Source organism: Caretta caretta, chromosome 7 (genome assembly GCF_965140235.1).
Source record: "Caretta caretta isolate rCarCar2 chromosome 7, rCarCar1.hap1, whole genome shotgun sequence".
Lineage (NCBI taxonomy): Eukaryota > Metazoa > Chordata > Testudines > Cheloniidae > Caretta > Caretta caretta.
In genome coordinates, this window is record NC_134212.1 from 55921180 (window position 1) to 55945877 (window position 24698).

Below are 24698 nucleotides of genomic sequence, written 5' to 3' on the forward strand. Positions count from 1 at the left end.
GGATGGAGGGGGGAAGCGAAAGAGAGAAAGAAAAACATTCGCTCGGGGGTGTATTTACCCCTGGGGATTTTTCTTCACCGCGCTTAGGCTTTGAAACCGTGAGGTCTTTAGCAGGGCTTCCAACATGGGACAATCGGATATAGATAGATAGGTAGACGGGTGATTTAAAACCTCTCGCTGAAACACACAGCCAAAACTCCATCATATCACACAGAGACTTTACAAAACTGCCTGCATATGTACCCAAAGTGAGCTTCTCCCGCTAAACGAGCGAGCCCCGGGATGTCTGGAGACTGAAGGGGCAGGGTAGCCCCTCAGGCCAGCCTCCAGAGTTGGCCATCTGTTTAGATGAGCTGCATTGAACCCCGTCCTCCTTGTCCACTTCCCAGCCTCCCCACCCCCTTTCTCTCCGGCCGGGAAACCTGCCTGGCACCACGCCGCCTTCCCTTCGCTTGCACCCAGTTCTCTCCCCTCCCCCGCTGGCCCAGCACCTCCCTGTAAACTTCCAGGAAGTTCCTCCGCAGCCCTGCCTCACCTCGCGCCCCTGTCCCTGCCCAGCCCCGCTGCCGGGGTCAGGTGAGTCCCGCTGCACTTTGAGAAGCTGCAGCGCTGCATTGGCGTCGGTTGTTATTTGTCCCCCCCCCCCCCCCCCCCGCGCCTGCCCCGGCTCAGTGGAGCGGCGGCTCTCTCTCCGGGGCTGGCTCTTTCTGTGTGTGCGCGGGGCGGCTGGGTGCGCGCTCTTATCGAAACCGTTTAGTTGTGGGTGGTTGCGCCTAGATCCTGCGAGTCCGCGGGGGAAAGCGGGACACCCAAGCGGGGAGGAGGCGCAGCAAGCCAAGGCCGCGGCGGATCTCCTGGGCTGCAGCCGTCCCGGGGAGACGGACCATTAGGCAAAGGATCCATGGCTCAGAGCTCAGGGAGAGCAGGTAAGGGGGCGGGGGCGAGAGGGTGCAGTGAGGGGGCGAGCCCTGAATATTCAGGAGGGAGGGGATGAGCCAGTCACCCCAACTCCCTCCCTTGGCAGGAGGCAGCCGCCTCACCGCCTGGGCCTCCTCTCCTCCACCAGGTCCCCCAACACTTCCATCCCACCTGCTAAATACTCCTCCCCTCGCACACTTCCTACAGCCTCCGCGCTTCAGACCACGTCAGGCTTGGTTTGTCACCTTGTTTAGAGTGGGTGCTTTGCAGGCAACCCCCAAGAGAACGTCCAGATGGGTGTGAGAGACATACACGCCTCCACTGTGTCTGTGTGTGTGACATGCATGCACTTTGTGTGTGTGTGTGTGTGAGAGAGAGAGAGATGCATGCATTGTGTGTGGCTGGCACACATGCACTCCGTGTGTGTGACATGCATGTACTCTGTGTGTGTGTGACATGCGTGCACGCTGTGTGTGTGACTGTGCATGCAAAATGCATGGATTGTGTGTGGCTGGCATGCATTCACTCTGTGTGTGTGTGTGACATGCATGCACTGTTTGTGTGACATGCACTCTGTGTGTGTGAGTCTGTGACATGCAGTGCGTGTATGTGTGTGTGTGTGTGAGAGAGAGAGAGAGAGATGCATGCATTGTGTGTGGCTGGCACACATGCACTCCGTGTGTGTGACATGTATGTACTGTGTGTGTGTGATGCATGCACGCTGTGTATGTCTGTGACATGCATTGTGTGTGTGTGACTGTGAGTGCAAAATGTATGGATTGTGTGTGGCTGGCATGCATTCACTCTGTGTGTGTGTGACATGCATGCACTGTTTGTGGAACATGCACTCTGTGTTTGTGAGTCTGTGACATGCAGTGTGTGTGTGCTTGTGTGTGTGTGCTCAGCACACTGTCTGGGCTCCTGGTATTTACCCTCGCTCTCCCCTTCCCAGTCTAGCTGGCTGCGTCTGTAGCAAACTGAACCCCCGCCCTACCCAGTAAATAATTTTACTTCTGAAACTTCTACTTTTCCTAGCACGAGTTTTGTCCCGTCTGGAGAAGGTTAAAGTCATTGTATCCATCTCCTCTCGGACGCTTTTCCCGTGGGCTGCTTGGTGCGTGTGTTGGGTTTCCCGCGTATGTTGAAGGTTGTTTGCGCCTTGCCAGTGGGAGTGTGGGGTGTGAGGAGCGAGCAGTTCTCGCGTGTGTGTGTTGTGAGCCCTGAGTGTGCTGAGCTTCTTGTGAGTCAGTGCATTGGTTTGGGGGAGCGGCATTGGAGAGTCCAGGTCTCAGCGCTGGGATCTGGAGCTCGGACCAGGGATTGAGAGGTTTACACTGGGATTTGGCTTAATTTAGCTACTTCACATCCACCTCCTGCCCCCAAACCATGCCGTGACAGGGAAATCTTCTTTTCTCATTTTGTTTTTGTTTTTTGTTTGTTTGTTTATTTTATTTATTTTTTTATTTTTTACTGATTTGCAAACAAAGCTTCAAACAACCCCTTCTGTGCAGGAGAATTTCCTCGGGGCTCCTGACCGGCTGATCACGGGCTAGGCGCACAATTGTGCAGTTTGATTCTTTCAAATTACATCTAGAGCTGGGGGTTTTAATTTCATTGTGAAAAACAGAACCCGAGTTGAGGTTTATGTGACAAACCTTGCTGTGCGCCAGAGCTGACTCATTTGCTGTCTTAGCGTCTAGCTGCTGCTAAGAGCCAGGATTTGGGGGGGGGGGGAATTGGGGGGGGGGGGTTGGGGGGAGGATTCCATGTTACGTTTGGTAACTAATGTTTGTTGCTATGATTTTCTTTTGCCATTTCTGATCGAGTCATAAAATGCAATATCCACGAGCTAGGAACCTGGGAATGCGGGCGCGCATGTATACAGATCTAGGCAGAGAGATAGAGAGATACATATACATATATACATACATATGCACACACCCCTCTGGCAGGTCTAGTACAGGTATAGGAGTAGGATTATATATATCCATAATATAGGTACGTTCATTGTGCATATATAGTGGATTTGATTGTGAATATATACCCTGTGTTCCTTTTCCCTTCTGTGTTTTTAAAGGGTCTGCCGAAGTCCCTTTGCATCTGAGGTTTAAGTAGGGAGATCAATAGCAAACAGTTGTAATGATCTAATTAATTATGGCAAAATTAAAAGCGAGTAGAAAATCAATCTCTGATGGTGTTGAAGATGGAATTAAATTGATAGTCCATCTGTTCACCTCCTAGACCGTATAAATATGCAACCCAAGGACGGAGCTAATGGGATCAGGCTGCCTGGGAGACTTTCTCTCTCTCTCTCTCAATCTCAATCTCTCTCTTCTTTTTTACTTCTCTCCTTTCTGAAGTGCAAACCTGTAAAATCAGCCTCCGCTGCGCTTTCCCCTCTGCTCTGTGTTGACACCGCACATTAGAGACTCGCAAAAGTGGCTTTTGCCCCACCACCAAAACCAGGACCAACGGCCACCGCCCCTGAGTGTAAAAAAATAAATCTCGATTTTCAGGGTGAAAGCACGTGCAATAATATGAATTTTCTCGTTCGCTCCCCTTTATTAAGACAGGCGGCCGGGTTTTTGTTATTATTGTGTATTATTTCTTTATTTAGCTATTAGTACCCAGGTTTCTCGGGAACCTCGCGCTCTGTTTTAAGGGTCCTTTTGACTGGCTCAGCTTTGAGAAAAGTGATCAGTTCCTTTAGCACTATTAGTCTGAAATGGCATGTGAGTGCTTCCCTGGAGGGAGGCGAGGCTGGCAGGAAGGGACTATGCAGATAGTTGTTGTCTGATTTTGTTCTGGCCATACGGAGTAACCTGGAAATGTAGCCAGTTAGGGGGCTTCACAACCCATAACTGCCCCGTCATCCACCCTCTCCCACCTCCACCACATACCTGCACCTGTCCCAGCTCCGCCATCCTCCGCCAAAGGGGCCGCTCGCCTGGCTGGGAACTTCTTGTGGCTTCCTACAGCTACACAAATATTCACAACATTTGTTTTGTTTCGCATTAGCAGCATCATTTCAAAGAAAGGAGACCCGATGTCACGGCTACATTACAGAGCGAGCATCGAAGTCCTACGACACAATCCCGTATGCTCTACGTTTACCCGTTTCTTTTAAAAAATAATAAAGCCACTATTCCCCCCCCCCCCCATTTCCCCTCCGATTTGTATATGTGGAGAGCGTAGCACCAGGAGAGAGAGCAACCAACCCACCTAGGATGGATTGCCAGCTTGGAGGAGTTTGGTAGCTTCCTGGCCTCCTTTTAATTATGAAAAATGAAACCTTGGGGCTGCCGTTCACTTTGAAATTAACCGAACAAAACCGATGATGTTTATTCCCCGGGTTAGAGTTGCGTGGCGTGGGGAAGGAGAGGGGGTGTAGTTTAAATAAGTGCCGGCTAAATATAAATAAAATAACGAGGGGAATTTACAGGCCCTGTTCTAATCGCGTGTATATACACACACACTCACAAAATATTCGCCACTGAGCTATCTCACTAAAGTGTACTAATTTAACTACAGGGGAGGCTTAGAGACTCATCCTGAAGGCTCCACTTCGGGAATTCTCTCTCCTTTTCATCCCCCACCCCCGTTTTCTTTCTTTCTTTCCCTTCCGTTCTTCTGTGTCCCCCTTTCTAACACCCGCCTTGTTTCCCACCGGCCAGGGCTTTATACTGGCTCCCCAAACCTTTGCCTCGCCTGAGATCTCATTCTGGTTTTGGCTGGGAGATCTTTGTACATATTTTTAAGCTCAGGATCTGAATGCTTCTCAGGACATGCCTCGAGGAGGGGGGAAAGGGGTCTGGCTGCTATTTGAGGACAGTTTCCTTCTAACTTCGCCGTCCCCACTCACTTACCCACCCACCCAGAGAAGTACCTTGGAAGCGCTGTCACCAATCGGATTTATTAATTGGTGTATTGAAAAGGATTGATTGGCATTTCCTAATGGAAAGTACAACCTAGTTTTCTGCCGGACGCTGCGCTCCCGGCTATCCCTTAATAAAGGAGCCCTGGAGGCGAAAGGTAGATTTTCATTTAAAGTGGCCCCGACCTCAATGTCACCGAGTAGATACATTTTAAACACACCAACACACACTCTAAATTAGAGCTAATTTAATTAGAAACCAAACCTTGGCATACATGTGTATTCGCCCCTAAAGAATGAATGCCACAGTCTTCCCCCTCAGCCTGGTCAATTAAAGATTTCTTTCGGTTAATCACAATTCATATAATTTTTTAAATTATTGATTCTGTATATTGTTAACAAAATCCACAGGGGCTGTTTTGTTTGCCCACTTTGGGGCGGCAAACCTGCGTGTCAGAAATTAACTGATCCCCTGCTGGTTGTTTCTCTCCCTCCCTCCCAGAGAAAGGATACGCTTACAAAGAAAAGTTTGCATAGAAGTAGAAGGTTGTAATTCTGAACTTACAGGTAGTGAACGAGTCGGGAGCGGCAGATTTGGGAGTCCGGCCGGTGAGGATCACACACACACACACACACACAAACACACACACACACAGCGAGAGGCTTATCGATTGGTGACGTTTTGTTTGTAAACCTCAGAGAGAGGAGAACGGAGGGAAGGGAGCAGGGTGGCAAAGGAGAGGAGCGGCAGGCGAGGTGGGCAAAACCTTCCGCAGCTCAGTGGAGATCCTTTCTTCCTTTGCCTGGCTCTCTCTAGCCCGGGTGGTTTTTCCCCCGATGTCTCTCTCGCTTCTCTGATCCTGCAGAGGCAAAGGGGGGATGGAAAGGGTTGGTACCTGCTTACAGTTTAGATCTGGGGAGCCGGAGTCTGCCCCCCTCATCCTTCCCTGCCTGCTTTCATCCAGTCACTCCTTTTGGGGGGGGTTCGTTTCTCTTTCCTCTCTCTCTTTCCCCTTCCCCCCGCCCCCGCTCTGTAAATTCTCCTTCCCTTTCCCAGTGGCTCTGATTAAATCCGTTCTCGCCTGCTTCTCTCGACTCCCCTCTCTCACAGTCCTGTCCTCGGAGTCACGAGAACTGTGAGCCCGTTAGCAGCTGATGCTAAAGATGAATGACTCTCGCTGCCACTCTTTTTAATTAGGCGTCAGACTCGGGCTTTCGCTCTGACCGGTGGTGGGAATCGTCACCTTCAAAAAAATAAAGACGATCGAAAATCGCCATTTCTCGCTGCTTTCCCAGAAGGAAAGTGGGGGCTCCCCCAGAAACTTACGGCCCGTTTGTGCCCGGACCCTGAAAATGCCCCCATATGCAAATACACTCCCTAGACCGGAGCCCCTGACTGCTCCTGGCAAATTTCCCCAAGCCCTCTCCTCACCTGCGTCTCCCTCACTGGGGAGGGGGATCCCTTTGTTGGTTCGTTTTCATTCTTTGTTCAGTGGCGAAACTGGGCCTTCCTTCCCCAAAGAAACTCCCCCTCAGATCCCCTCTGGTTATAAACCCAGCCAGTTCCGAAACGGGACCGGGGGGGCGGGGGAGAAAAAGTGTGGAGGGGGGGTGGGGGAGCGGCAGGGTTACAAAGAGACTGGAAAGAGCTGCTAGAAATGCCACATTTTGAAACTTTCTTTCTTTCTGATGGATTCATTTACCTAAAGAATTGGCCTTTACGTAGCTCTGAAAGAAAGAAAGAAAGAAAGAAAGAAAGAAAGAAAGAAAGAAAGAAAGAAAGAAAGAAAGAAAGAAAGAAAGAAAGAGCAGTTACTGGGAAATATGTTACTTTCTTACGAGTGTGAAGAAGTCTCCACCAAACTTGCTCGCCTGGCCCTGTAACATGGGGAGCCGACTGTGGCGCCGGACGCAGTCGCTGCCTTTCTGTCCTCAGGTCTCTTTGTGCGATGATTTTTGGAAATGAATTCCAGGCAGTCATTACCCACCTCGGCCCCTGGGACTGCTGGAATTACCCTTTCCAGGGACTTTAATGGGAGAGCGAAGGGGTTTTCGCTGATCCGCAGCACTTTTTCGCTCTCTCCCCGTTTTATGGGTGCATTATAGTGGGGTTATAGAAATGGGTTTGTGTGTGAGAGAACTGTAAATCCGAGCATTTGCAAATGCCCCTAAGGCAAACTAGCCTTGGACAGGCAGAGAGAGAACCAGAGACGAAGGGGAGAGAGGGAGGGTCTCCCCTTAACGCTGATTAGAAGGAGACTTTAAAAAGCGTCTAATTCAGTCATCTGGAGTTTTATGGAGAAATTAGAGGAGGACAAAAAATACCTCCAGCAGGGGAAAAAAATCCCAGGCCCTACCCCTACCTCCTGCCCGGAGCAAAGGGAAACCCAGCACAGGCTGGCTTTATGGCTCCCAGAGCTCCATACCAAAACCAAGATACATTTGGACCCAGTTTGTCTGGGACAGCCGAGCAGCATCCACCTCTCTCTCTCCCCGTACATACTTATAAGAAGCACCCTCCGTCCTCCCTATATCCCCAGGGGAAGGAGAAATGAACTAGGATTTCAAATATTTTGATATTCAGGGGAAATATAAGAGATCCGTCAGGGTTTTATCCCTACATCTCCAGATGCCACAGCTTTGGGACTGTGGGTATGCTGTCTGCCTCTGCATGCATGTTTGCTGTATGTATGTGCAGCAAGGGGTCTGTCTAGATGCATGCAAGTTTGCAATCTGTTTGCAGGTATGTCTGGTATCTGTAAACATTTCACCGCAGTCATGATAAGTACACACAAGATCACAGTCAGCACCCCTCTCACATGCATGTGATGTCTGCATGCATGTTTGCCATCTGTTCCTGTGCTGGTGTCTTGGTGGTGTGTTTGCATGAAAGTTTGCAGTCCATCTGCGTGCATGCACCGTGACGAAGTGCACACATGCATGAATATTTACAGTCCGTCTGTACACACGTATGTTTGGTGGTGTATGTGCATGGTGCTATTATCTGCAGCCTCTATGTTGATGGACGTTTGCAGCCTGTGTGTCTGCGCGTTGGTGGTGTGCCTACATGCATGTATCTTTGCTCTCTAGATGCACGCTCAGTAGGGGGTTATATCCATGCACGCAAGTTTGCACTAAGGCTGTCCGTATGTCCATGGCCTGGGAGGCTACTTGCTGTGTTTTTTCAGCCCTGGCCAGGGTCTGCCTCCAGCTCTGGCCGGCCCAGTGCGTTAAGAGGTGGCTTTGTTGCAGAAGTGTCTCTCCACAATGTTGGCTCCCCCCACCCCCGCCCAATGAGGCTGTAAAAGGTCTCCGGCTTGTCTCGTTTTTGTGGCAAACGCTCTCTTGTAAAGAGGAGAGGTTAAAGTGTCGGTTACTGAATAAAAAGCAGCACACGTGGGCTATTACCATTCAGGGCAAACAAATGCAGAGAGGGGAAAGCCAACGGTAGCAGCGGCAGGCAGAGCAAAGGAGCAGAGCAAAGCCCCTTCCTTCCTTTTCTGCCCAGTGCCAGGATGCCCAAGGAGCCTGTCCCCCAGACATGGAACCCACCCATGAGTCACAAAAGAGAGAAAGAGAGAGGGGGTCTTAGATGGGAGGGGGGAAGAAAAAGAAAGAAAGTAGCTTTAGGGGGAATGTGCTGTGGAGTGTGAAATTGCAGCCCATGGTGCTCCATATTGTACCAGAAGCTCTCCAAAAAACTCATCCTCCAACGTGACCAGAGGTGCTTAGAGAGAGGGGGGCTCGGAGACACACGGGGGAAGGGCCGAGACAAATATTGGGCGTTTTTAATTGTTCGTTTGAAGCTAACATTATTTCAAAAGGGAAGGGGAAAAAGCAGTGGCCTCTTGTCTCCCCGATGCATCGATTTCGGGGTGTGAATGAGAGAGCGCCAGGGACTTTAACCAGCACGCCCCCCATTCCTTTCCCAGGGCCCCTTCTCTGCTCCAGCTCCCCTGAAGTCCGGAGTCCTCCCTTTGAGCCGCCCTTAAATTTCGGAATTTCTTGAATGCAATCCTCTCCCTACCCCCACCCCCCCAAAAAAAATCCCCCGAGGGCAGCTCCCTAGTTGCGTTGTTGCAAAGAAAGAGGAGAAAGCAGATAAACGAAAAGTTTTGGGTTTGGGAGTTCTCACACACCCCTCCCCAGCGTGTGTGAGGGGGATACGGGCCGGCGTGGGGGGTATCAAGGACAGATCCAAGGTGTATCCCCATCCCTACCCCTCTCAAATCAGACTCTAACTCGGGGGATCAAATCCAAGTAGCCACACAATGGTTCCATAAACCCTCAAACACCTCACCTTGAGGCAACCCCCTTCCTCCAAATTGACTCTCTCCCCAGAAGCAACCTACAGGATCGGGTTTTCTTCTTCCTTGGGAATAAGGCTCTTGACCCTCCTTTTCCCACTTGGGGTGAAAGGAGTTTGCAGAGTTTGGGAAGGGAGGGAGGGTAGTCAGGGTGGATTTTAATGTAAAATCATAAAGCCTGTGTGTGTGTGTGCGTAGGCCCCCCGAAATAAACCATCTAACAACGAAGGGTATTTACAATGACTCATTTCACAAGCCTGCAAAAACAAAAGTTGATTTTGTGGCGCTCGGGAGTTCGCAACATTTTTCGATAACATAAATATGAGAATTGTCCCCACAACAAGCCGATTCCGTAGCAGTAGATTCGGCGCCTTTCCAACCCTAGAGCCGTATATACAACGACGAGACAACATGGGTGCGGGCTATGGGTTTGGATGTTAGGATCCCAGTCAAAACTATTTTTTAAAATAGGCCCGAATCCTCAAGAGAACTGGACAAAAAGGCTCGGGTCATGAGTCCCACCCTCCTCGCTTTCAGATTCGCAAATCGCTTCCGCTCCCCACTTTTGCGGGACGGGGAAGAAGCGGTTGTCCAAACTAACGTTTCATTAACTCCCTTCCAAGAGAGACTACAAACCTGCCACCCTTGAGGAACAGCCCCAGAGCATTCAGCGAGAATTTGAGGGGAGCTGAGCAGGGCATTGGGGGGTGTGCGGGAAGGGGGGGGGATGAGTGGGATCAATAGGAAAGATTTGGGCTTGATCAGTCGGCGAAAAGCAGCTAATGAAGCAAATCCAAAGATCGGTATCACTTCAACTCCTCCAAAAGTTTATTTTTCTTGAAATTTCCGCAGAGAGGCGGTCGCCTCTTTTGAAGTGTAAATGTTTCTAGCTGGGGGGGGGGGGGTTGGGTTAGGGGAAGGGGAGAGACTCTCTTTGGAATAAAAAAAAAAGAAAGAAAGAGACAGAAAGGTTCATTTAAAGTCGGACGGGGAAAAGCACCCAACCCTGACTGAATGGGAGCCCGGTTTGGGGGGGGGGGTTCACCTAAAAAGAAGAGTGGGAGCTCTCAACAGACCCTACAGTTCTGCATTGTTCCTGATCTCGAATTATTAAACGTGCGCGGGGAATATTCTCATAGATCCTCGTGGATATTCCCCCCTCCCCCCGCAAATAGAAATTGTTCTGTGGATTTGAATGTTGACAAAGCAATTCTTCCAGGAAGCCGGGGGAGGGAAGGGGCACCAGGTGACGATGCGATATGGGCAGGGGTGTGTGTGTGGGGGGGGGGGAGCTCTCTGAGATTATCTCCTCCCCTCTTGGGGAAGCAAAAGACTTCCTTGTCCAGATGGGAAAATTGACCCGATTTAACTGGATCAAACACTGGTTTCGTTAAACTGGGCGAGCCGCTGGCGCCGACGCGGCTCCGGAGTCATTGCTGGTTCCTGGACCCCTTTCTTAATGCGGGGACTGTAGTAGGGGAACAAGGTCAAAGTGACAACTCCCGCAGGCTCGGGGGGAAATTCGTCTGCTCCCCCCCCCCGACCCCACCCGAGGAAAGTTGCTGTGTCCTTAACACACAGCCAGGAGTGATAACGCCCCAAGAGCATCTGCGTCGCGGAACCTCCCACAAAGGACTCCCCGAAGCGCTAATGTCCCACAGCAGCGGAGGCCTTTGGGGCGCGGTGATCAAGGAAAGGAGCTATCAGACAGGGAGCCAGCGGGCTAAAACTAGGACAGTTACTGGGTCTCCCAGTCCCCAATGCAAACCGAAGTTATTGGAGGGGGGAAGAGTTCATGGCAAATGTGTATGTAATTGTGTGTTTATCAGTCTCCCTCCCTCCACCCCTTTCCCTTTCCTTCTGCCCAGCGCTGGCCGGAGAGTGTCAGAGGTTTGTCAGCCATTTGCTAATATTTGCTGCGGCTACTGGGTGGCAGATTAAGTTCAAATCCGGTTAGTCTGAAACTTTTCCCCTGCGATAGAAGTTGATGTGTATCAATTTGGAGCCGTAGACAAAAAGCAAACCGGAGAGCGCCATCTACAGGCAGTGGAAGGGAAAGGAACGCCCTCCCCCTTCCCGCACACCTTACACGCGGGTTGATTCTGGGCAGTGAGGCCCGCTTCACCTGCAGCCGTCCAGTCCTGAACGCTGCCCCCTTCCTCCTCCCTGCCCGCCTCCCCCACATGCTCCGTGCGTGAGCGGGGAAAGGATTCCTCTTTGATCTACCACCTCAGCCGGGCGAGTGGAGAAAGGCAGCTAGCAAAGTAGGAGGCAATGAAAAGAGGGGAGGTTTAGGGTGGATGGCAGGGGTGGGGGTTCAGCATGGGGAGGAGTGAGTTTGCCGGTGGCAGACTAGGGCTATGTGAGCTGCAGAGGGGAGAAATGAATTCTCCAGAAAGGGGCACAGATGCCCCCCTCCCCCAAACCAGAAGCAATAATGCTCAGTACGGAGTATTTCCCTACTCACACACAGGGGCTCTGAACCAGAACCGCTCACAAGCCTCTTCCAAACTTTGCACCTGGTGGAAATTCAGTCCTGGGATTTTTCTCCAAAAATCAGGGAGGGAAATCACAGTCATGCCGGGCTTGATAACAATAATAATGAGCATTCATAAAAATTAGCATTAACTGTAACAGCAATAATAATTATTATTACTGATCCGACTACAAATACTCCAAACCCCCATTAAAAACAGAAGAAAAACGTAGCCTTCGGAGGGGGTGTTTGGATATTTTGGTTTCCGCTGGTTTAACCTTTTTCTTTCTTTTTTTTTAAATGTACACACTGGAAAGAGGTATTGTTGTCTTTCTCTGCATTTAACCATATATAGTGTCGGAAAGATTTTTAAATCAGGCTTTGCAAACTCAGGGGAAAGAGAGAGATAAAACATCAGCTGAAGTGCCAACATGATTTATGAGATGGTGGAAAATATTTCATAAAGATCTCTGGGAGATTCTTTACTTAACCAGTTAGAAAACAAAGGGGGTATTTTGTGACAGATAAGCAAAGGGGTGGGGAAGGAGGGACCAAGAAAGGAAGAGGGGAAACGAACAGCGTTTCATATGATGATAATAAACACATATGGAAACAAACATTGAGCTCACTGCAAATTGCCCCATTTTCACGTGTGTGAATTTATTTATCCCGAGGTAGGCGTTTCTCTTCTGCTCTCTTGTTAGGTCAAAGCCGTCTCTTTTACTTCTCGACCCGTTTCCGAAATACTTTGTAAATCCTCTGCCTGAAAGGAAAAAAAAATAAACAAATAGTGGGGTGGGGGGAGACTCGGGATTGTTTTATTTTCCTTATTTTGAGACGCGCGCGCGCAAAACCAGAGAAACTTTGTAACCCCCGGATTTGTCATCTCTCAGTCCCAAATATGCCACTTCAAAGCGATACTACAGCAGGTTTTTTTGTGGGTTTGTGTGTGTGTGGTTTTTTTGAAGTTAAACACCGAGAAAGCTTTGATGTGGATCAAATCCCAGCCGCTTCAGCTCGAGAGATCTCCTGGATCCGGAAGGCGGAAAGCACTTTCATCGGCGGGTGAGGGTGCAAAAAAAAGAAAAAGAAAAGAAAAAAGAAAAAGAAAAAAAGAAAGAAAGAAAGAAAAAAGAAAAAGAAAAAAGGCCGATGAAACTGATAAGCGCCGTGTATGCGTGGGGGAGAGAATGTGCTTAAATAGGGGAGTTGGAGGCGCCGGAAACAAAGCAGGGAATCAGGCAGTTTAAGCTCAGCGCACCCTCCCGTGTCCCCTCAATTTCTGATCCCCGTCCCCGCTGCAGCCCTTATCTGGAGTTTGTCTTATCCGCTAGTTTCGTTTTTCTCTGTAGTTTTGTCCCCCCCCTCCCCGCCCCCCAGCGCCCCGGCACTCCCCCCTCCCCCTCTCCTCTGCCCGAGTGACAGAAGCACGGACCTCCTCGCCCGGGCTCCGTCTCCGCGCGCTGGCGAATCAGAGAGTGTTGGAATCTATTGCCTTTGTCTGACAAGTCATCCATCTCCCGGCAAAGGGGGAGGGCGAGGAGGGGTGGGGGTGGGGGGTGGGGGGGGAGAGATCTGGAGGGGGCTTTGCAGCTTTTAGAGAGACACACGCGGGGAGAGGAGGCTCCATTCTCCAGCCAAAGCTCCTCGCAAACACATCCCACCTTGCCAGAAAGTCTGCCAGGAGCGGGACCCTCTGCCTGGGGAGCAGAAGGAGGCGAGGGGACGCAGGGAGGGGGCTGCCGGTGCTCAGAGATCCCGGGGATTTCTACTCCACTTTGAACTTAAATGAACTAGCCCCAGACTTGGCGGAGGAAGAGGAAGGAAGCCGCATCATCCTCTGCCGCTGCTGCTTCACCACCACCATCATCATCCTCACCTTGCTTCAGACGCGCCCAAGCCTCCAGCCCCTTGCTGACCCGGCTGCCAGGGATGATCTGACCCGAGCGCTCCAGCCATGACATCCACCTGCCCCCCGGCCGCTGCCTCTCGCTGCCCGCTGGGACCCTGCTGACCAGAACCATCAGGCTCCGCTTGCTCTGCCCCAGCTCGAGCCAGCTCCCCGTCCACGGCCCCCGGAAAGTTCTCCGCTCCCCGGGCAGGGCCGAGCGCCCGCCCCCCGCCTCCCCTCGCCCTGCTGGCTGCTTTTTTGTTTTCTCCCCTAAGTCTTGAAGTTGAGTTTTAGAGGCGACACGGCGGCTTCAGCCGACTTCTTCCCCTTCCTTTGCCTCCCCATGGATATGCACTGCAAGGCAGACCCCTTCTCAGCAATGCACCGTGAGTACCGGAGCCCAGCTCCTTCTCCTGCATCCCTCCATGCCTCCTTCCCCAACCCTTCTTCCTCACCTGATCCTCTTTCCAGGCCATCCTCCCAGCCGTCTGCCGCCTCCCCCAGCCAAGGTGGGCTCCGAAACCCCTGCCTTGCTTTGCCATCACCGGCCACAGATGCTCCCTATCTCCTTCGGGGCTAAGATCCCCACCAAAGGGGATCCCGGAGCCTGGGAACCCCCCAAACTTACTGGAGGGAATTAGTGTGTGTGTGAACGGGAACAACAACAACAACAAAATCAGGTCTTGCTCCAAATCCACTTTGCAAATTTGTGCCTCCGAGGGGGAGTAGTTGATTCCGACGCGTGTGTCCACTTGTATTTTCGATCGTTTATATTTTATTCTGCGACGTGGGTCAAAGCTTTATTTTTTAAAATTTTAATACATATATATGTGTGGAACCACAGTTCTCCCTGCCATTTTTTGTCCTTTAAACTGAAGAGGGGGTAAATGTCATTTTTAAATGACTGGGAAGGTGATTGTTTGTTTTAAGGATGATTTAGAGGAAGAAAGAGGACAATTATATTGTTTGGAAATCCGGCATTTTCGAGGGTTATTAAGAAGTCACAATCCCCCTCTTTTTCTTTTTAATTTATTTATTTACCAGATCCCTCGGGTGCATTTTAAATGCATTATTGACATACAAGAAAGTGGATTTCTGATATGTTTTCAGTCTAGAATCTCATTTCAATCAAAGGAGGGGGGAAAGGAAAAAACAACAACCCATGACAATTATTGTAATAATGAAATTGCAATTCATTTGAGCTAACCGCAGGCAGGGAAAATAATTCAGGGATTTAAAAAGACAGAAGTAAAAATAAAAATCTGAGCTAGAGACCATACTGAGTCAGGAAATGAATAATTAAGAACAATTTGTAACTTTCCACGGCGAAACTTTTCAAGACGCTGCCCTGCCAGCTGTTAAAAATAACCCAATATTTAAAGGATACACAGTACAATATCTGGGGTTTTAAAAAATGATTTGCAAGAAGAAAAAGAGCAAACATATAAAGCCCACGAAGAGGGTTGGATGCACCTTTATTTCTTTTTCAAAATTGTTCTTTCTGAGCGATTTTGTTAGGGGAAAAAATATTGTTTCCCAAGTATATTCACTGAAAATACGCCCAGCGTTTGGAAATATTTTGTTTGCACGGCGGCGGCTTTCTTTTTAATTGATTGCAATACCTTTGCATTTAATTTAATTTGGAAAATGTATTTAATCGATAAAAATATTTCACAACCCAGCGGATGATTTAAAGAAAACCCAGGCAGATCTGAGAACGTTTTATTTTTGCTGCCGAATTTTGAAAAGAAAGCGTGATTCAGTTTGGGCCCTATATATAATCCGTATATGAGCGGGCAATTATAACACACATAAGCGCTGATTTCCTCACGCGCTCACACATGTATACAGACTCCAGACTGTGTTCTGTTCAAAGGGACAGATGTGTGTGTATATATAGAGAGAAAATAAGGTTTGAAAGGGACCGATCTAAACTAAAACAAGCCCGGGGATGGGGGGAACCACTGGGTGCAATAATTTGAATTATTAATTTTTTAATCTTTTTTGCATCTGCTGCCTTTTAATATTCTGTAATGCGAGTTATCCAAGGTGCCTTGAATTATTTATCAGCGAGGTGTGGAAGAAACGGCTGGCTTGTAACTTTAGAGGCAACATGTGCAAAAGGTGGTCTGGACGCATGGAGACAAAACCCACCCGCACCATTCCTGAAAGACCCAAAGGATCCCGGGGGTGGAGGGCAGGAAGAAATGCCCCACTACCACCACCCAATAATCCCAAGTATTTTTTTTTCACAAAGGGGTTTTAAAAAAATCTAATCGGGCCGAAAAGAGCGGTCTAAAGAAACCATCCCGGGGTTAGGCTCATGGCATTTTGGAGGGTGTTTCTTGGGTGTTGATGGGGGGCACGGGGGGGGCGGTTGTGAGAGATGAAAAAACTCTGTTTGTGAAGAAGGACTTGGATCGATCGCAGGGCAATGAGAGTTCCCACTAAGTTCAGAACCAATGAGTCAGTGTCAAAAGCAGGAGAGAAAAAAAACCCAGCAAAAATATAAACAGATCATTTTTCAGCCAACTGCAAAACCAGCTGAAGATCTCTGCAGCAGGTTAGCTCTGGGTGAAAGGAAGGCTCTAAACACAGTAGACACACACTCCCCAGTTCTATCGCTACAGACACCCAGGGATCGTGGCAAATGAAGATATACCTTCTCTAAATATTTATGGGCACACACACATATCTACGAATGCGCATTTGGAGCTGTCGCGCACACACTTAGGTGCGAGCGTCACAAATACAGCTCGTATTTTGCTAATATCCGAATGAAGAGATTTCCTCATTCCTGGCAGCCGCTTCCTGCCTGAAACATTTAGCAGGTGCAAAGCCCCATCCTTCCCGTATTCATCCAAATGATTACTGAAAAAAGGGAACTCGGGCACCCCATGGAAGACCGAGCTGGGGTTTTTTCTAAAGAGGGGCGAATGGGGAATTTTTATTTCCCCTTGAACAGAATCCTTGTTTAAAAAAAAAATCAAGGCGAGTTTTTTTTTTCTGGCGGATTTTCCCCCCCTAAAAGACCGAAAGCTTATGAGAGAGAGAGAGAGAGAGAGAGAGAGAGAGAGGTTTTGTTTATATAAACTGTAATCGTTTGCGGGACACAAAGACAGCTTTCTTTCTTTCTTTCTTTCTTTCTTTCTTTCTTTCTTTCTTTCTTTCTTTCTTTCTTTCTTTCTTTCTTTCTTTCTTTCCCTTTCACCTTTAATTCAGAGCTATCCGAAAATAAATGGAGAAAACGAGCTATACCAGGTAAAAATTCTCCGGGGTGAGGGGTGCGGAAATAAAAGCAGCAGGCAATGTGATAGAAAATCATGGCATGGGAATGAAGTGAGAGGGGAAGGAGCAGCTGCAGGAAGAGGGCTCTGCCTGGAGCCTCTAGAAGGGAAACTCAAGCGTTTGGGAGAAAATCTCTTCCCAACTCGCCGAACCGGCACGAGCCTGGGGATCTATGCTGGTCCCCAGAATAATGACCCTGACATTCTGCTGCTCCATCAGAGATCCTGGGAATAAAGGGGCACAATCGCCGCAGGAAAGTAGCTGGGTGTGTGGAGAGAGGAAAGTGACATTCGTAGGAAATTCACTCCTCTGGGTTAGGGTGTGTTTAAGAGTCTTTCTTTCTTTCTTTCTTTCTTGCTTGCTTTCTTGCTTTCTCTCTTGTCCTTCCCCACACCCTTCTCCCCCTCCATCGCCTCCATTCATAGCTAGTCACTGGAGATGTTGCCCGCGGGTCGCTAACTATCCCCGACTAACGGTCTGTTTCTGGGGTGCGTGGGTTGTTGTGTTTTTTATTCTCTCTCCCCAGCAGGGCATGGGGGAGTGAACCAGCTCGGGGGGGTGTTTGTGAACGGCAGGCCCCTACCTGACGTGGTGAGACAAAGGATAGTCGAGCTGGCTCACCAGGGAGTGCGACCCTGTGACATCTCCAGGCAGCTGCGGGTCAGCCACGGTTGTGTCAGCAAGATCTTGGGCAGGTAAGGCTCGGGCGAGCAGCGGGTGCATCCCCTCCCCTCCTCCAAACTGCCTCCTCTCCCGTCCCCCTGGGTCCCCCTCTGCGCCCCCAGGTTGTCACGCAGCCCGAAAGGGGAGAAGAGCAATTTGCAGGACAAACAGCCCCCCTCCCCACACCCAGCCACCTCTCCCTCCCCTTTGCCTGGGAAATAACCTGAAGCAGGAACATTTTGTGAGTAGGAAAGAAAAGGGAAAAAATCCCCACCCCACCCCCACTCTGCCGAGCAGCCTTAAAAAAACGGTCGCAACCAAATTTGGTGTGAAATCTCCCGGGAGGCAGCTCGGGTGGGGGAACCTGCCTCAGCCCGGCCTTGGGGTTCAGGAAACAGGCTGCCTGTGCCGGAACCTCCCGGCCATCCTCCGACCTGCCCTTTGCACAAGCGGTGTCCAAAACGTGCCGAGCTAGTGGCCATGCGGGGACGTGGGGGTGCCAGGGCCAGAGATGAGCCGAGAGGGCGGGGAGCCCCGAAATCCCCGCTGCGCACCCAGGCCAAGCAAACCGCTCTCCGCCTCCTGCGGCACAGCCAGGCCCTTCCAGCGGGGGAGAGAAAATATGAGGGCTGGGGTGAGAATGGGGGGGGCAGGGAAGGAGGAGAAAACATCAGCGAAAAGGGGGGGGGGGTGAGCTCAGCGATCGGCTGTGTCCCTGGGCCCCTCACTGGCCCCCATCCCTCTGGATTTTATCCGGGGGGCGGTTTCCGTTTTGTTTCCCCATCGCTGGCTGGGCCTGGAGTTCGGGTGGAAAAAGGAGCCGCCTCCCCCCCCCCCACAACACACCCCGCTGCCCAAGGGCACAGCCCCACCTCCCCTGCCCCCGGGCTCCCCAGCACACCCCGCTGCCGCACAAGGGCACAGCCCCACCTCCACTGTCCGGGTCCCCCCGCCCCAGGGCAGCCGCCCAGGAGGCAGGCAATGGCGCCCCGAAGCCGTGCGCCCCCAGGCCCCAGGCGGGGGAGGCTCCGCTCGGCAGCAAGGGCAGATAGAGTTGCGGGGCGCGGGGGCGGCGCGGGGCCGCGGGCCGTGGGGAGGACATGGCATGGCAGCCGGTGGCCAGGTGCGGGTGAGCTCGGGCAGGGGAGCGCAGGCCCCGGGCACTGACCGCGCTCTGCTCTGGAGCAGGTATTACGAGACGGGCAGCATCAAGCCCGGCGTGATCGGCGGCTCCAAGCCCAAAGTGGCGACCCCCAAAGTAGTGGATAAAATCGCCGAGTACAAGAGACAAAACCCGACCATGTTCGCCTGGGAGATCCGGGACCGGCTCCTGGCCGAGGGCATCTGCGACAACGACACGGTGCCCAGCGTCTCCTCCATCAACAGGTAAGGGCGCCCCTCGGCCCGGCACCCAGCGCCCTGCCCCAGGGGCCGGCCATGCGCTCGCTGCCCCCGGGCCAGTCCCCGCTCCCCTGCGCCCAGCCCGACCCACCTTTCCCACAGCTCCCCTCCCCCCACGGCCACTTCCCTTTTATGGCCCCCATAAAGCTCTCCCAGCCGGCAGCCAGCCAGTTCCTTTCGCCTACGGGTTACCCGGGCCGGGGGGCTCTAACATTCCCCCCTCCAAGGCACCCGCCGCCTCTGCGGCCCTGGAGTTCCCCGCTCCCCCAGGCCCGGGGTGATCGGGCTAGTCCCTGGAGGCAGCGCGCCCCATCCCTGCTCCTGCCCCCGCGGCGAACCCCCAGCCCGGGGCTTTCCGCTCCTGGGGCCTGCTGGTGCTGGAAGCCTGCTCGGAGACGGCGCGCGGGGGCGGCCGCCGGAGGGGACCGGCTGGGCAGGGAGCTGGGTGAAATGACTGGGTGAAAGTGCGCGTCGCGGGGTGTTGCATGGCAGGGCTGGGAGTGCGAGGGTAGGCACCTGGCAGGAGACTTCCTTCCTTCCTTCTGTCCTGCTTCTCTAGCGCTCTTTGCCTCGTGTCAATGGATGCCAGTGTTTTCAGTAATTAAGACTGTGAGATTAAAAGCGCCCATATCTAAAGACAATCACAGCCCGCACTCCTGAGCCATTAAACCACCAAATGTTTGTTTATCTTAAACAAACAGACTTAGCTTCCCAAATGCGAGGCTCCTTCCCCCCACCCCCAGGGGCAGCTGCTAAGCCAGCAAGGACGCCTCTTCCGAAGGCAGGGAAGAGCTCCACGAGGCGTCTAGCTGCTGTTTCGAACCTGCACAGATCACAGCCCCTTGCAGAAGTTTTGATTGCAGCGGGATGGATGTAAAACAAACCACCCACCCCTCCCCACCCCTTAGGGAAAGAATCCCTTCTTTGGTGGCAAAAAGGATATATTCCAGGTGACAAAATGGGGAATGCTGCAAGATGTTGTGATGCATATAATCATGTATAAACAACACACACATGCATGAGAGTCACACATTGGCATCACACAGGTAGACACTTACAGGCGCATATACAAATATCACACCGACCCAGGTAGAATAACACAAAGATACAAACACACACAAGACTGTAGGTACTTACCCACACATATGCCACACTATTAGAAATATTGTAACACATATAGTCAGGCACTTACAAAAACATACACATTTATGCACTCGGATACAAATACCACTCCAATAGAATAATATATATATATATATACAGTCTACACACTCAAAAAAATACACACACTACATGGAGTATATATACACATACCTTAGAGACACATGCACACTGACCAGCATGGTAGTATCTGGTGAGTGCATACATGCATATGCCTGTATATTTACACTTAGGTGTAGCCAGGATGTTGAAAAACCCTGTATGTTCACACCAACATCAGGAAAAATAAACACTGGGGAAACACTACAGTATTTTTTGTCTTGTGCTATCCATGGGAGATTTATCAAAATAAGTCTGATAACCCAGGCAGCATATATAACCCAAATTCACATCCTATATAAACAGCTTTACATATTTTGCAAATGATATGGAATTATTCCACATCATCTTGAAAACAGCAGGTAGAATTAGCTGGTAGAATGTACCTTGGCTAAAGAAGATTCCCTCAGACACACAGTCTCTGTAATATACTGCTAGGCTACCCCAGGAAATTATCCCTGTGTGTGCCATCTGTATTAAAATGGTTATTAAGTTATGAACAGGGTAACATAATACTGATCGAGTAATTATACACCCTCCTAAAAAACCTCCAGGTCCCTGTTACTCTCTCAGTCAGGTATTGAAATAATAAGAGTTTGACATTCAGACACCTTACAAGGCAGCTGTGGAAGGACAGCCAGATATCCCTGAAAGGAATTAAGCCAATGCCCCAGAAGTCCAGAGGAAGGGTTTTAGGTTCTTTGAAGGAACAGCACATTCTTTCAGAGAGGAGCAAAGATGCAGTCTGCTTAGCTGGAACATTCATGCTGGGTTAACTAGCCAAAAGCAAATTGACATCCAATAGCCACTGAAGGCAGGGACTTGTAACCTATTTGGGAAGAGTAACACATTGCAGCGGGCCGCACGGTGTCGTATTCATGCACAAGACCAGAGCCACATGCTTTCCAGGTCTAATCATACCTTTGCTGCTGATTTATTGTGCTGCGTTGATGTTACTGTGCCTTAGTATCCTCGCTTCTAAAATGAAGATAATAATACTGACATATCTCAGAGGGGTCGGGGACATTGTTCGTTAGCTAACTACAACTCTTTGGGGATGTATATTGATTTATAAATGGTAAATATTATTATATCAGATAGGCCCAACTGTGATGCCCCAATTCTCACCACTGTGATATTTCAGTGTGAGATTGCCAAGGAAGAATGGGATCTTTTCAGTTTCTGCTGATTAAGACTCTCTTCAATCTCTTTCATAATGCAGGCCCAACCTCCTTCTTGTTCACCTATTAACTTTGTGTGGGGCTCCCAGAATCCCAGACTTGCAAGGAAATGATTCCTTTAATGGCTGCGGACAATGATACAAAAAGCACCATTTTAGGATGTGTGCTGGGGAGGAACACAGCAGTGTGTTGTGAGAGAACCACAGCAGAACAGGAAATAGAAAGAATACAAGGGCCCAATCCTGCTGCCATTAACAATGCAAGTTTCACCATTCACTCAGTGGGAACAACACCGAGAAGATAGTAGAAAGAGACAGGACTGCGTTTACAATTAAAATGCAAATTCTCATTCTCTTCCATTGTCGAAACAAACATTTTGAAATAACCAGATCATGTAGACATCGCATATGTGTGATAAATTGCCGAGTCATGTGACAAACTGCATTTATCATGCACCTGTGTCCACCTCACCTGCTCTTTGATCACCAATTTGGCCCTCCCTGGATTTACTCTAACATTCCAACTCCCTGAGCGGCTTCAGACAGACGCCATTTCTTAAAACCAGCCTGACACAAAAAACATTTCATTTCCTCTGCAATGTGGAATTTACCCCCAAAACTGTATTGGCCCAAAGTCCACCGCGGGCAGTTTTCAGACGTGCACTAATGACAAGTTTAAAGTCCAGTGTCTAGGGGCTCTAGAAATTAGATCTTTGCAGAAATGGCAGAAGCCCGGTTTTCTAGCAGGAAATGAGAATAGCGTTTGTCTCTGGAAAGACCAAATATATTAGACTTTAAAGCCATGTGTGACATTTGTATGTATTAAAAAAAAGCTATTCTAGGGCATTTTAAGAGGTTCTGAAAATGTATTAATTACATTTTGATTTTGCTCTTTCTGAATTCTGTACAGCTGGACTAAGACTAACAAAGGCACATGAGTTTCTAGGTGCAAGGATACAAAAAATAGTCAATGTGAAATTTTTAAAATCTTCCTAAAACCGTTTTAAATAGATTTTCTGTTAAATTTGTGGCACCTACAGAATACATGTTGGACTGTAAAAGTTTGATCAGCATGCATTTGGGACAACACTTATAACTCACTCTCGGCTGGGCCACCTGTGACTAACACGATCATCCCAAACTTGTGCCGATGTAACCCCTATGCTGCAACACTGTATTTTAGCTCTTCATACAGAGTATATTGAAAAACCTATCGTAACCCTCAAGACATCAGCAAAAATCATTTGCCTACCAGTTGGTGGTCTTCTGTTAACGGTGGCGAATAAATATACACAATGCATTAGTCAATGGACAAAATAGACTTCAATTGGTAGTCTCAAGATGGGTGGTTGTCTAATATGGGAGATTTCCAGTACACATTTCATATATTAAATAATATAAATTAGTGCAGGTTTAATGTATTATATACCTATAAGTCAGATATTGTATATGTATCATTGAGAAGCAATTAAGTGGCATAAAGTTCTAATTCCATCAACATAGCAAACAATGAATGTTGATCTCAGATGACTAGAGAGATTTTCCATTATCACATGGAAGCAGGCTGGTTATCTCTGATCACTTAAATATGGACTATTTAAATTGGGTTTGCGTCCGCATTGCTGTTAGCAGAACAGTGGCGTTTCTAGTATGAATTGGGGTGTCAGATATCACTTCCCACTGGGACGAGGCTATCTGATGTCAATAGGGGTGTTGGCTTTGTTTTGCTGCTCTTGGAGAACCTTAAGAACCCAGGCTGTGCATGTTATGATAACCCACTGAGATCTGTACGAGTTATGCTGTGGGCTTTAGTAGGAACAGCACATCATGGAACCATGTTCAGAGTTCCGTAGTTAAGGATTCAACCCCCATTCTATTCTAAGCATTATTTTTTTACCTACCTCTAACACTCAATATATTGTACAGTCTCCCAAGTGTGGACCCGGCCCACAGACAAAGTGCTACTGAGGTAGCTTTCAGTACTGTTAGATTTGCAGTTTGGGAGAAACAGGCATGATCCCTATCTGAGGAATGCAGGAGTCACAGGCTTGTGGAATAATATTATAGTCAGTTTGCATGCTTATGGTTACACTCTGATGAAGTGAGCTGTAGCTCACGAAAGCTCATGCTCAAATAAATTGGTTAGTCTCTAAGGTGCCACAAGTACTCCTTTTCTCTTTGGACTGTGTGTTTCTCTGATTCGTATAGCAGGGTGTGCAGTTTGCTGGACATGATAAACCTCAGCTGGGTTGTCACATGCTAGGTGGCAGGATAAAGCTTTTTCAGTCCCTCCCAAGAATCTGTGTCCCTAGTATATGTTCACTTCTAGAATTATGTGATTGGTTTTGGAAAATGTTTTCTGTTACGTTATTTAATAATTGGCCAATGATTCCTAGTTAGTGTAGATCTTCACACTGCCTCCTTTTATGAGGTTCTTTTATAAATACAAATGGAAAGACAGACACTGATTCAGGTGATATCATCCCTGGAACTGTGTTTGTTGAATTGTGAAATATTGAGCATGTGGCTATAAACCATCAGTGTCCACAGGCAGCCTTGTCTAGCAATCGGAGCAGGGGATTTCATGTCTGGAGACTTTGATTCTCTTGCCGAAGCTGCCACTGACTCAATATGTAATCTTGGGGAAATCACTTCATCTCTCTGTGCATTAGTTTCACCCTCTGTAAAATGGAAATGAGATACTTAGTTACCTTTGTAAGCCACTGTTGAGCAGTCTTTGCCTAAAAGATCCCATATACCTCAAAGTAGAATTATTACAGATCCAATCCTGGAGCACTGCCGATTTACATCAGTCAAGGATTGATCCATCCATCCATCCATTCATCCATCCATCCATCCGTCCATCCATCATTTTATCTATCTGTCTAATCTCTATACACACCCATCTCTCTCTTCCTCTATAGGACACAACTTTTGTAATTCAATCTGTGAGTTTTCCCAAAAAAATCCCGTACCCATCTTTGTCACTTGTGGCTGAGTCCTGGAGTCTCTGCCACCTTCCTCATCCCGCTAAGTAGATGTGAAATCTGGAGGATGGATAATGATTTTTCTGAGGACTCTGGATTGCTGAGAGCATCAGTAATGTGAGCGAGGTCAATAACGACCGAAAGTAACAACTACTGGATGGTCTATATTAAACGAGTTGGTGCCTCTCAGTCCAGTTCCTAGTCAGCAGTCCACATCACATAAACATAGTGCCATAGCTGGTGCTAATCTGCCACTTTCTTGGTTGTTTTAGCAGAGCGGCCAGGGATTAACCCGCCCAGGTACAACGAACAAGCCTCTGACTCGAGGTGGGTTCTTGTAATCCAGTGACGGAGGGCAGGGGTGGGGAATGCTTGCCCTAATGCTGTATCTGCTGTCTGGATAAATAGGGGCCGTGGCTCTCAGGTCTCTTAATCTGGCACTTCTCCTCACAC

General features: G+C 49.3%; 1 protein-coding gene and 1 long non-coding RNA gene across 8 annotated transcripts in view; one reads left to right on the top strand and one right to left on the bottom strand.

The window, feature by feature from the left end:
* Positions 1-691: 691 nt before the first annotated feature.
* Positions 692-24698, top strand: part of PAX2 (paired box 2) — a 132842-nt gene continuing 108835 nt past the window's right edge. For 2 of the 6 annotated variants that reach the window (XM_075130706.1, XM_048858390.2), the window contains exons 1-3: positions 13175-13852; positions 17281-17449; positions 18606-18803. In XM_075130706.1, the coding sequence (XP_074986807.1) occupies positions 13810-13852; positions 17281-17449; positions 18606-18803 (410 nt within the window). In that variant the 5' untranslated portion in view covers positions 13175-13809. Of the gene's footprint in view, positions 927-13172; positions 13853-17280; positions 17450-18605; positions 18804-24698 lie in introns of those variants that run through there. The other 4 variants (XM_048858393.2, XM_048858391.2, XM_075130705.1 and 1 more) reach the window with 3 other exon arrangements.
* LOC142072765 (uncharacterized) lies at positions 3402-6354 on the bottom strand. 2 transcript variants are annotated; one of them, XR_012669325.1, is made up of 3 exons: positions 6225-6334; positions 5358-5652; positions 3402-3896 (listed from the first exon to the last, which is right to left on the bottom strand). It is a non-coding gene; the product is annotated as an uncharacterized LOC142072765 (long non-coding RNA). The 2 variants fall into 2 exon arrangements; XR_012669324.1 differs by lacking the exon at positions 3402-3896 and having other exon boundaries at positions 5321-5652; positions 6225-6354.